This window comes from Salmo salar, chromosome 09, assembly GCF_965601325.2.
Source record: "Salmo salar chromosome 09, fSalSal1, whole genome shotgun sequence".
Classification (NCBI taxonomy): domain Eukaryota; kingdom Metazoa; phylum Chordata; class Actinopteri; order Salmoniformes; family Salmonidae; genus Salmo; species Salmo salar.
The window spans coordinates 140,058,876-140,072,893 of NC_138299.1; the positions used below are offsets into that span (position 1 = coordinate 140,058,876).

General features: G+C 43.2%; 1 protein-coding gene across 1 annotated transcript in view; it reads right to left on the reverse strand.

Annotated features, from left to right (window-relative positions):
* LOC106612967 (kin of IRRE-like protein 3) overlaps positions 1 to 14,018 on the reverse strand; it is a 224,465-nt gene that overhangs the window by 52,764 nt on the left and 157,683 nt on the right. Inside the window, exon 4 of the mRNA XM_082956364.1 lies at positions 2,518 to 2,675. Within this exon, the coding sequence (XP_082812490.1) occupies positions 2,518 to 2,675 (158 nt within the window). The remainder of the gene's footprint in view (positions 1 to 2,517; positions 2,676 to 14,018) is intronic.

Sequence of the window (14,018 nt, forward strand, 5' to 3'; positions counted from 1 at the left end):
CTGAAAGTCAGATATTTTCTACAATTCTGTTTAACAATATTAATTATATTACTCTTTTAGTGCACCTAAGGCCTAGTTTAAATGTATCTTGCACAAAGCCAGTGAGGTTAATTACATTGACAAGAGAGAAAAACAATGGAAGAGAGAGAGAGACTGATCGTTTTTTAATGATTTGAAACAGGTTAAATGTAGCGAGCAATATATAAATACTGGAAAAAATAAGGGGTATTATAGATTAATATGCAGATCAACTACTGGGAACTCTGTCTCTTGAATGTGAAAAATGTGACATGTATAATGCACTCTCTAAAGTTAATTAGCTTCTTTTCCCCGGGATGATTTTCCCGAGCCTCACTTGGTGGTGAGCATTACCTTTTAAAAGGAAATCTCTCTAATTATACAGAAAACTTTGCTGAGATGAAGGTTGGGAGGAAAATAATGAAATTGAAAGACAGATAAAGAAGCGTCTTTGAAGGTTTGTGGGGGAGTAAGGGAGGAATGAGCAGGGAAACTTATCTGTGGAGGAAGAGAGGGACGATTAGCAGAACTTCCTTTTTTGTGTCATGCATTTGAATGTTTCACAGAGCAATAGATTCCCTCCTCCCTGTGGCTGTTCCTACTGTTATACCCCTTATGTTTTTCCTCAGTCCATCCATGAGGAGCTGACTGAAATGTGGTTTGGGTTTACATTTACATTATACATTTTAGTCATTTAGCAGACACTCTTATCCAGAGAAACATACAGTAGTGAGTGCATTCATTTTCATACTTTTTAGTACTAGTCCCCCGTGGGAATCGAACCGACTACGGAACTGTTAGGGTTTAGATATGAGACCTTGTTCTCAAATTCAGATGTTTCCACCATCTAAAGCTTCTACTAGGCCTCCTCACAACGTATGTAACGACTACAACAATCTACATCCGCAGGTACCAGGTCAATCCCATACTCAATCCCATTCACATGCAGTATAACCAGATATTTTTAATAACTGCTTCATACAGTAAGACCATACCAAGTCCAATAACTTACCACAAAGTAACACCTTAATGAAAGATAAATGGTAGATAATGGATCCATTTGGATATTGAGGGAGGGGATTCTGAGACCTATGGGGGTCAAAGCCATCCTGGGAAGCCATCATCAGGTAACTCCCATCTCACTCTGGTACATCTGGCCACATTACCTCCCATCATCTGTGGGGTGTGGAGCGAGGCATGGGGCGAGGCAGGACGGCCAATTATCCTCTCAAAAGCTCCATTATTCAGGAGACAATCATCTGCTTTTAATTGAACACTTTTCTTTTTAATGGTAGTGATATGAAGGAGGTCTGTGTCTAGAGACTGCATGGCTCAGCTGCTGCTGCCATCCATCAGCTGGGCTACAATGTCCCCACATCGCTGCTGCTGCTGTTTCAGAAAGAGGAAGTGCATGCAGGAAGCACACTGTCTCCCTACTATTAGCAAACGCCACCTCCGGCAATCATTTTATTCAAATTGCTTGTGCCGTATCCTAGCCCAATCAATAGAATTTATCTGCTCTTTGGAAAAAGTTGATAATGGGATGAGACAGCGGAGAGAGAGTTGGTTCCCGCTCACTCTCCTCGTTTATATGGAAATTCACACAGTGGGGTTCATTACAAGTTTAGCCTGCGAGTTAGTGTCATTGAAGTGCCAGAGAGGTCTGATGGCAGTGTTGTGTGGCATTACGTGTGGTGGAATGATGGTTGAGTTGAACCCTTGGTTGGCAGGGATCAGGGATGGCTTCTCCAACAGAGAAGTGACTGAAAGGATCTCTTTATGGACCCTGCCACTGAAAAGAGAAAGCAGGGAACCTAGGAGAAAGCGAAGGTGCTCGAGAGTCAGCAACATCCATTCTTATCATCTACCATCTGCTTGATTGAGTAGAAGCATTAGCTGTGCGAAGAGGACAAACATCCTTTAGATATCCCAGGGAAGACCTTGGATTTTCAGGAGATTTTATTCCAATCAAACTAGGCTGAAACACAGTTTACAAATGGCACAAGTAATCACCCATCACAGATGGCTAGTGCTCTTTATTTTACCTTTATTTAACTAGGCAACTCAGTTAAGAACACATTCTTATTTACAATACTGACCTACCCCAGCCAAACACAGACAACACTGGGAGAATTGTACGCAACCCTCCCAATCACAGCCAGATGTGATGCAGTTTGGATTTGAATCAGGTACTGCAGTGACACCTCTTGCACTGAGATGCAGTGTCTTAGACCACTGCGCCAGTCAGGAGCCCTTAGTGGCTATTCACAACAAACTTCAAGGAAAGGATTGACTAACGTCAACTGTAATTTGATGAGTGACATAACCTATTACATGGAGGAAAAAAGTGTTTGGTTCACTTTGCCGGTAATAATGAATGAGGGCTTTTGCTTTCTATCTACAGGAATGGGTAACTGTCTAACCACTTCACCCCCAAAAACCCCAACCATCCCTCTAACCTTAAAAAACAAACTGTGTATTACACACCTTGATGCTTACCTTGGAGTACATGGCTCCATTGAGGACCTCTCCATTGCGGATCCAGATGATGGATGCGGCTGGCTTGGCGTTGTCAGCGTGGCAGGTCAGGTTTAGGGGATCTCCTGCTCTCAGGCTCACCACTGGACCACCACTGATCACTGGGTCTTCAGGAGGCACTGGAGGGAAAACAGAAAGGCATTGTGTTCTAGCTATGTTATAAACATGTAATGGCATATACTTGTATACAACAACAACTGTTGTTTTCAGGTCAGAGTGTCATATGTTCACTGATAAAGGTATTGGTCAAGCCTTACACTAATCCATTGGATTGATAGAAGACATGTCTTGGACAGAAGAAGGTTCATATTAGGTGAGGTCTGCAGCTGTGTGACTATGTGTAAAACTGCCTGTTCGCTCTTTTTAAATAATACCTGTGCGAGGCAAGGACAGAGATATTTCTACAAATACAATACAGCTTTGTGAGAGACAGGCGAGGTGAGTGGTTTCAGTTTTGTTTTCTTTTTCTCTCCTGTGAAATTGAAATATCTTGTGTCCATGTTCACTGATGCAGCGATGTCAGAGGAATATTGGGCAGATTTTGGTCACGTCATATGTGTGGCTTGTAAGCAACAATGGAATGAGAATAAGCTGCCTCAGAAATCCAAAGCACAGTTCAGCTTTGTGCTGTTACTGACAATGTGAATGGATGATACAGACACTGCTGCAATTTAATCATGACTTTCACATGTCCATACATGGAGGCAATTGGGGCAATCAAAACTTTGAATAGAATTGACAGTTTGGAAAAAAGACAGATAGAGGAAGATCGTGGTGGATGCAGAATGTAGGCCCCTGATTGGCACTGATTACATTCTGCTTTCTACACACATGCTGATCACCCACTTTTTATTCAACTCCAGTGAATTATTGATTGGCCTGCACACTCATTACAGTGCAGATCTGGGGCGTGATGAAATCAAAGGCTACTAGCAGCTGGCATATTCGCCTACAAGGGTGAGAGGGTCGGATTAGAGAGGGTGGCGCGGGTCTTCTGTCAAACAGCCAAGGGTTGGTATGAAAAAGGGGGAACTATGGATAGTGTGTTACACTGCTGAATGATTTTATGGATAATGGGGGTTCTACTAAGCTATATGGAACTTCTTCGGATCGATGTCCCTTCCACGGGACGGTTGAGCTAACGTAGGCTAATACAATTAGCATGAGGTTGTAAGTAACAAGATCTGATAATGTCAGAAATATTAAATTCTAACTGCACTGTCCAATTTACAGTAGCTATTACAGTAAAGGAATACTATGCTATTGTTTGAGGAGAGTGCACAATTTTGAACATGAAAAGTTATTAATAAACAAATTAGGCACATTTGAGCAGTCTTGATTTAAAGAAAATTTAACTGAAATGCAATGGTTCATTGGATCAGTCTAAAACTTTAGATATACACTGATGCTATCTAGCGGCCAAAATGTAAATTGCACCTGGGCTGGAATAATACACTATGGCCTTTCTCTTGCATTTCAAAGATGATGGTACAAAGAAATACAAGAACGGTTGATTTTTTCTTTGTATTATCTTTTACCAGATCTATTGTGTTATATTCTCCTTCATAAACGTCAAATGTTTCCTTTCAAATGGTACCAATAATATGCATATCCTTGCTTCAGGGCCTGCGCAACAGGCAGTTAGACTTGGGTATGTCATTTTTGGTGAAAATTTAAAAAAGGGGCTAATCCTTTTCAGAAGGTCATACCAGTGATAATTTTGCTATTTGATTTAGAATTTTAAGACCCCTTGAAGAATAAAAAAGCAAATATATAAACAATTATTGACATTAGCCCATACAAAACACATTGACCATCATTTTCACTACATGGAACAACAGATAGCAGACCCCCCAAAAAATCCAGAGGAAGTCGTTCTGAAGTGGCTATCCTATATGTGACCCGTTTCAGGAAACTAGGCATATGTCTCAAGTCACGACTTCACAGAAGAGCCACTTTAACGTATTTATACATTTTTTTTATCAAAATGCATTTTTGGGCAGAAATGCCTTCTGAAACATGTGAACTTTCATGTGCCTTAATAACAAACTTGTATGCCATCTGTAAATACAAATACAATTGTTAAATTACAGGCCTTGTTGGTTAAGCCACAGAAAAAGTCAGCAACCTTTCCACTAGCCATGATTGGCTGAGATAATGGGTGGGCTGGACATGCCGAGAGAGGAGTTCAGATTGGTCTGCCAAATAGAAGGATTCTGTCTATTAGAGCTGGTCAGTCTGTGTTGGTAATCCTGTCGAACGCGGCTTTAAAATATATATATTGTGTAGTGGAGCTGCATAAGTGTTGCTCTCCACTTTCTGGAGGATCGAGTTTTGAAATCAGTGGAATTAGAGTTTGATAGCTAAAGAGATGGAGAAAACACCTGTCCCCGGATTACATCTTCAAACTAAGGGCAACCGTGGCATGGCATCTGTGGCATGGAGACTCATCCATCATCCATGATGATGTATACGGGTAAGATAGTCTAGCGTTAGCTAGGTACATTTTTAGATATTACACGTTTAAAGTTGACAGAAAGTTGTTTCATTTCAAGCTAAAATGTACTGTTAGCTAGCTAGCTAACGTTAGCTGGCTGGCTCCCTAGCTAAAGTAAAGTGTATAACATTATTAATCATATCCCAGAACCATTTGCTTGGCTAGTTAGAGCCTAATGTTAGCTAGCTAACATTGAACCTGGTTGGTTAGATCCCAGCCAATTCATGCAGGATATTATCTGAGAGATATAAGAAGATCAGGAATTGTTTATATATTTTTTAATATGTATTCAAGCCTTATTTTTGGCACTAAACAGTCTCCATATACTGTAGGTGGATGTGGTGGATTGAGATGCATCCAATGCAAAAAAAACAGATATTTCTAGCTTAAACTGACAGATTTTTGTGAGGATTTGTTTATTATGCTAATTAGATTCCTGCTGGGGTGTGGACCTTAAGGGGTTACAGATGCAGCCCGGGATCTTAGGCTCAACACATTTGTAACATATTGTACGAATTGTATTCGAAACATATCATACGAAATTGCTGAAAAAATACATTGTATTTTTTTTTAAATGTATGACGTAATATATCATACGGATTAGATGATGTAGTACACAATTGGATGACGTACTATAGTGTACAAAAAAACGGGGACCTGTTTTGCCTCGAGCACCAATTCCAAAACTACTGGCTGAAATGATGCTAAAGTTCCAGATATCACTTTAATGGTTAGTCTTCCATTCATGTTTAAGCTTTACAGTACTAAACAACCCACATTCAGCAGGATCAACACTTTCAACAATTCCTCTGAAACATTGAGCACTGCCTAGTTAACATCCTATGGGAGTCATAGCAGACCTGTGGATGATCAACAAGAACTGTGTCACCATCAACACATCTACAACTTCTGATGTCAAATAGAGCTAACATCCAAACTCAGGAAGGAAGGTCATACAGGTTATTTTTACTGCCTCTAGTTAATTTCATTTTTGGGGTTATGGGATGAAAAAAACAGACTAAATATAACTGATGCTTCTCCCTCCTTCCACCCACGTCCTCCTTCCTAAGGACAAGCAATTAAAAAGGCAGGGCTGTATTGTCACACCCTGATCTGTTTCACCTGTCTTTGTGCTTGTCTCCACTCCACTCCACTCCAAGTGTCACCCATCTTCCCCATTATCTCCTGTGTATTTATACCTCTGTTCTGTATGTCTGTTGCCAGTTTGTTTTGTTCGTAAAACCTACCAGTGTTTGTTTCCTGTTTTCTAGTCCTTCCCGGTTTTGACCGTTCTGCCTGCCGTTTTCTACCTTACCCCACCATACTGAATTGTTGATCCCTGCCTGCCCTGACGTGAGACTGCCTGCCGTTCTGGACCCTTTACACCCTCTCTGGATTATTGACCCCTGCTTGCCTTTGACCTGTCGTTTGCCAGCCCGTTTTTTAGAATTAAACTTTGTTTCTTCAACACTGTCTGCATCTGGGTCTTACCTAAAACGTGATATGTATATGATATGTATAGTACCGGTGACACCGGGACTATACCACAACTCTATACTTCTGATTCCTGCTTACAAGCAAAAATTTAAGCAGGAAGCACCAGTGACTCGGTCTGTAAAAAAGTGGTCAGATGAAGCAGATGCTAAACCACAGGACTGTTTTGCTATCACAGACTGGAACATGTTCCGGGATTCTTCCGATGGTATTGAGGAGTACACCACATCAGTCACTGGCTTTATCAATAAGTGCATCGAGGATGTCGTCCCCACAGTGACTGTACGTACATACCCCAACCAGAAGCCATGGATTACAGGCAACATTCGCACTGAGCTAAAGGGTAGAGCTGCCGCTTTCAAGGTGCGGGACTCTAACCCGGAAGCTTACAAGAAATCCTGCTATGCCCTGCAATGAACCATCAAACAGGCAAAGCGTCAAAACAGAGCTAAGACTGAATCATACTACACCGGCTCCGACGCTCATCTTATGTGGCAGGGCTTGCAAACTATTACAGACAACAAAGGGAAGCACAGCCACGAACTGCCCAGTGACACGAGCCTACCAGATAAGCTAAATCACTTCTATGCTCTATTCGAGGAAAGCAACACTGAGGCATGCATGAGAGCATCAGCTGTTCCAGGCGACTGTGTGATCATGCTCTCCGTAGCCGACGTGAGTAAGACCTTTAAACAGGTCAACATACACAAGGCTGCGTTGCCAGACGGATTACCAGGACGTGTGCTCCGGGCATGTGCTGACCAACTGGCAGGTGTCTTCATTGACATTTTCAACATGTCCTGATTAAATCTGTAATACAAACATGTTTCAAGCAGACCACCATAGTCCCTGTACCCAAGAACACAAAGGCGACCTGCCTAAATGACTACAGACCCGTAGCACTCACGTCAGTAGCCATGAAGTGCTTTGAAAGGTTGGTAATGGCTCACATCAACGCCATTATCCCAGAAATCCTAGACCCACTCCAATTTGCATACCGCCCAAACAGATCCACAGATGATGCAATCTCTATTGCACTCCACACTGCCCTTTCACACCTGGATGTGAGAATGCTATTCATTGACTACAGCTCAGCATTCAACACCATAGTACCCTCAAAGCTCATCACTAAGCTAAGGATCCTGGGACTAAACACCTCCCTCGGCAACTGGATCCTGGACTTCCTGATGGGCCGCCCCCAGGTGGTGAGTGTAGGTAGCAACACATTTGCCACGCTGATCCTCAACACTGGAGCTCCCCAGGGCTGCGTGCTCAGTCCCCTCCTGTACTTCCCTCCTGTACTGCATGGCCAGGCACGACTCCAACACCATCATTAAGTTTGCAGACGACACAACAGTAGTAGGCCTGAACACCGACAATGACGAGACAGCCTATAGGGAGGAAGTCAGAGACCTGGCAGGGTGGTGCCAGAAAAACAACCTATCCCTCAACGTAACCAAGACTAAGGAGATGATTGTGGACTACAGGAAAAGGAGGACCGAGCACGCCCCCATTCTCATCGACGGGGCTGTAGTGGAGCAGGTTGAGAGCTTCAAGTTCCTTGGTGTCCACATCAACAACAAACTCTAATGGTTCAAACACACCAAGACAGTCGTGAAGAGGGCACAACAAAGCCTATTCCCCTCAGGAAACTAAAAAGATTTGGCATGGGTCCTGAGATCCTCAAAAGGTTCTACAGCTGCAACATCGAGAGCATCCTGACAGGTTGCGTCACTGCCTGGTACGGCAACTTCTCGGCCTCTGACCGCAAGGCACTACAGAGGGTAGTGCTTACGGCCCAGTACATCACTGGGGCTAAGCTGCCTGCCATCCAGGACCTCTACACCAGGCGGTATCAGAGGAAGGCCCTAAAACTTGTCAAAGACCCCAGCCACCCCAGTCATAGACTGTTCTCTCTACGACCGCATGGCAAGCGGTACCGGAGTGACAAGTCTAGGACAAAAAGGCTTCTCAACAGATTTTACTCCCAAGCCATAAGACTCCTGAACGGGTAATCAAATGGCTACCCAGACTATTTGCATTGTGTGCCCCCCCCCCCCCCCCCCCCTAACCAAACCCCTCTTTTTACGTTGCTGCTCTCTCTGTTTGTCATATATGCATAGTCACTTTAACTATGGCTATCTGCATTGTGTCCCACCCATTGTGTCCCACCCACCACCCGCCAACCCCTCTTTTACGCTACTGCTACTCTCTGTTCATCACATATGCATAGTCACTTTAACCATATCTACATGTACATACTACCTCAATCAGCCTGACTAACCGGTGTCTGTATGTAGCCTCGCTGCTTTTATAGCCTCGCTACTGTATATAGCCTGTCTTTTTACTGTTGTTTTATTTCTTTACCTACCTATTGTTCACCTAATACCTTTTTTGCACTATTTGTTAGAGCCTGTAAGTATGCATTTCACTGTAAGGTCTACACCTGTTGTGTTCAGCGGACGTGACAAATAAACTTTGATTTGATTTGACAAAGTGTGAGATTTTGCAACGGGAGCGCTGGGGAAATGTTTTTCTGCTTGGCCAGTGGAGTCCGGCTGGACCTTGTGACTCAACTCCCAGGAAATTCTCCAACCTGTTTCTAGACCAGAACTATTGACACATTCCTGCCTCTTCAAATGCATCTGGGAAAAGTGATATAGAGTGCAATGTTTTATTTGTACAGAAAATATTGCAGTTATTTCATGACTTTTTGACCTGGTGTTCTTCATGATGTAAAGTTACACAAGTTTGTGGAAGATAGAAATGCTGGGTCTTATTTAGAAGACAAAGATATTTGCGTATCTGAACTAATGGACATACATTGTGGTATGGTAATATTGTGGTGTAAGATTGGAAACAAGCTTTATCCTCATTTGTCACCAGAATGAGAGCAGCCCTACCTGATCAGCTTGCATACTGGCCAACCAACCATCTAATTTGTTTATGAAAATATGAATAATAGTGAGGAACAGAGATGGAGAGATGACTGTTGCTTCTAGAGTTCCAGTGTTATTGGCTTGCTGTCAGTGCTCACTCAATGCTGCTGAAACATTAATTAACTGTCAAGTTGTTTGAGGTATGCAAGGCTCCCATCTTCTGAAGGGGCCAATTGAGAGGAAAAACTGCTCCATTTGGAGTTCTCTGAGAGCCTAACACTATGTGACTGACGACAGCGCAGACATGCATATTAAATATGGAGTAAGTGGGTTGTGGATTCAGGCTGGTATTGACTGTCGCCACTCCAGTCACAATACCAGGCCATCAAGGAAGAGCAATGGCTGTGAACTAATATAAGTCAAATGTGTTGACGTTCTACCTGAGAACACGACAGATCTAGGCTTCCAGAAATCACATACCCACTGGGCGCACACTGGTTGAATCAACGTTGTTTCAACGTCATTTCAATGAAATTACGTTGGTCCAATGTAGAATAGACATTGAATTGATGTCTGTGCCCAGTAGGTACAGTACAGCCAGGAAGTGATGCGATGCCACAACAGAATGTGAAAGAGTGTAATAGTTTAAAGGCTATTTCCAACCCATCTCCTAGAGACATTATTGACCCATCTTGACCTGTAAAACTGATAATAGTTTAGCCATTAAACCATCCATAAGGTTTCCCTCAGAGAGGACCTAAGTGCCGCTGTAGTGAAGGATAAGATTTAATGCATGGAAAACTCCATACGCAGAGGTCCATGGCAGCGCACACAGATTGTCGTTATGCTTTCAAGTCGTGTGCTCTGCTCTGGGAGACAGGCGGTGATGTGTCAAGGCTGGATGGAAAACAGACAAAGAGGAGAAAGACACGCTTGGCTGATTCTGACAGGGCTTTTTTCATTTCCACCATGTGTCCGATGTCTGTCACAAGGATGACACAGAGGATCTCTGAGTAGAATGAGTGCCAGTGTCATCTCTTTGCTAAGTGATTGGCACAGGTGGCATGCTCTCCATCTGCACACCTCAATCTTTCACTGTGGGTTCCCCATTTAGGGACACAGGGGCAATCCCCTCACAAAACAAAAGGCTCACTCAGACGTACTGTAAGTACTGCCTGACCAAACAATGGGCAGGTAGTTTACCTCAACCTATGTACATCACATGCCATTGATCTACGACTGTACATTCTACAGTGGACTTTCTACAGTGGACAATGAAGCAACGTTAAAGAGTAGCCTATACTGAGTCACAGTGGAACTCCCAGGACAGTTATAAAAGTAGGTGTAATTCCAGTTCCCTCTCACTCTCTCCATACAGGGCTTCTGTTAAGTCATCTCTCCACCACCACCGTCCCTCTTGCGGGCCGGTCTGACAACCGCACAAAGGCCTCGAACCCCGCCAGTCATCATCATTACAGGCCTGTTTGCAAACTCGGCAGCCCCTAATGGTTCCAAATTAGCCCTTTACTGTGGCCCCGCAAAGGATTTCTCACGAGCCGGTCAGTGGCTCGGATTGATCGCTCCTCTTTAATTACCAGCTGGCTCGTTGAAATCCTTTCTCTTTCCCCACTTTTCTCTGGGAGAGTATAATGCAATCTCACACCACACACTTCCACACACAGACAAACACACACACTGTTCATTAGTTTCTCAACTAGGTTAGAGAGCAAAAAACATCCTCTTGTTGTCTGAGATAGGGAATGGAAGAGATATTCTGTGAGTTTTCTTTAAAGGAGTAGATCAATCAAGAGAAGATTAGTTATGTAGTATGTGTTCTTGTCTTACTTGTCTCATACTGTTAGTTTCCCTGTTTTTCCTTCCTGCTCACGAGGAGGGATTTCAAGCATGTATTTAACATTTTACCTCTAAATGTACTTTGCGTATAACTTTTTCTCACCTTTAATGATTATCTGGAGGGTTATTGTGTGCCTGTCTGTCACTTTTTCATGGCCATCACAGGTGTACCAGTTAATTTCACATATTTATGCTCCAAGCAACATTTTTCAGGGAGTGAGAATATTAGGTGTGTTTTGAGGGGGCACACAGTCTTACATTAGCCCAGCCATCCGCCTCAGATTAGAGATTCCATTGAAGTTCATTAAAGGAGCACTGGAGTTTAATGGAATTGCATCGCCCCTTCCCGAGAGAGATAACAATAGGGGTTGTTTCATGTTTTTGCCCAATCCAGAGCTCAGAGCCATGTTTTACCGCAAAACTCAGAGCAGGCTGGGGAGAAGAAGTCAGTTCCTATTGATTGTGTTTTAGTGAGATCATTTACTTTTAGTGTATAATCAAAAATATCTATAAATGAGACTGAGGCATACAGTATGGATTTGTAATTAAGCAAACAGTGTGGGCCAGTAAGTCTGTCATGGTCAGGGCTTGTCTGAATAAACCTTGAGTATAAACCTGCCCTGTGTCCTGGAAGACATTTCAATACCTCAGAACCTCTGGGATTAGCCTGGTCTGAGAAAACACCTTGATGGCGCCATGACTGGGGGAGAAGTAAAGCCAGTCTATTACCTTTGGGGCTCTGCTGATGGCGGACAACCTGAGTTATAAACAGCCAAACCCAGGCTGGGGAACATTCTCCATACAGCATGTAGTCCTATACACAGCCATCCAGGAGCAGGAGATTTGGTTGAAAAGGCAATTTGGAGGTGAGTGAATGAGAGGGGTAACCTCAGAAGAAACTCTGAGATGGGGGAATGGGAAAGGAAGGGGGGGACTGGAAATGCAGCGTGCACAGTGCTGTGCTTCTGCCGAGGTGTCTGGAACAAAAATGGGTTGGCTTGCCTGGTCGGTTTTGGCGGAATGCTCGCGCCAGCAGCCTGTCACCCCAATGCGACGGCGCCGTGGCAGCTTGCAGAGGTTGTGATCGACAGATCACAATAGAGAAGGGCAAAAATAACTATCCATTGTAGATGGAAGACAAGAGACATATGTGGCTCACTGGCCCAAAACACAGGCCTATTCAATTGATGTCACCATACACCTGTTTGTAGGCCACAAGATTCTGGCTCACACAGACTCTCTATCTCTCCCTCTCTGGTAATACCATCTGTGTTAGTTTTCCTTTCTTTTTTTATTTTAAGATGTGTGCATGAATGATGCCAATCCAAAGTATCACAGTGGACCCTATCCTTATGAGACGACAGATGATCAGGGATTAATGTGAGTCAAGGTTTAACTGTGTGTGTGTGTGTGTTTGTGTGTGTGTGTGAGCGTGCGTGCGTGTGTGTGTGTGTGAGCATGCGTGCGTGCGTGCGTGGGTGCTGACCCACACAGGGAGAGTGAAGACAGGGTTGGGGAGGTTTTCTGGAGACATGGGAGGGGTGGTGAGATGCCAGACTTGTCAGCAGCGTGCAGAGACGGCTCCGTCACAGAGCAGCGATGTGCAGCGCCAAAGCTGCTCTCCACAGATTGGGAGGGCACTAACGTGTTCGTGTGTGTTTGTGTGTGTATGTTTATTTGTGAGTAGCTATGTCGCTGTGATTTTGCATGAAATGTAAAAGCAGGGTCCAATGAAATGTTATGGAAATGCTTTGTTCCTTGCAGTGTGTCAATCAATCTCTCACCTCCTCCAGTTCTAGATTTGTTTCAGTCAATAATCATTTTTGTTATGATAAATTATTACTGAACATATATGGAATTTAAAATACTTCAAAAACACAGCTGTGTGTGTGTTTGGAAAAGTACCATTGCCTATTAAAACTCGCTCAAACCCAAAAACATACCCTACCTGCAATCTGTTGGTATTAACGTACAGCTGTTCATAGAGTCACTGATATTATAGATGGTCTCACTTTGTCTTAGATCTCAGACAAGTCAGTAATGTACTTTAATGTAAATCAGGGTAGTGTGAGCAGAATAATGTAAATGGTAGAGCCATATTTCTAACAAAATGACTGCTGATCAGGGGTTCTTATCTGGCCCTACTTGAGCGGCGATGCTTGGCTAGAGCCAAATTGACTTTTGTGAGAGATAAATTAGTTACATACAGAACACTAGTACACTTAAACTGATAAATGAGGTGTTTCAGCATTTTCTTTCAAGACTTTGCAATTTTGTCATGCACAGTCATGTAGCATCATTCAGAGATATAGAGAAAGGGAGAAAGAGAGAGCTGGGAGTAAAACCAGTTTCATGAATTAGTTGGAGGGGTAAAAGTGGTGGCGATAGAAATACTGCTATCGTCGTGACTGCTACTGGAAGCCAATCATCTTGCATTCTCGCCCTTGTGCTTCTTCAGTAAGGCATTCACTTTGTGTCCCTTCTGTTTTCATACAGTGCATCTATTTTCAAATGCTTGATTCAGTAAAGCATAAGTGGGATTCAGTGGGTTGAACTACAGGAGACATAGGGACAAATACTGCTTCATGTTTGTGTCTGGTTATCAAAACACAATGCTCCTCATGAAGTTGCCCTTCGGTTCAGTGTCAAGATTTCAATACAGTTCCTTGAGTGAGACAAAACATTTGAAGGACACATTTTCATTAAAATGTTGAACTTTTATTTCCTTTGTCTATCAC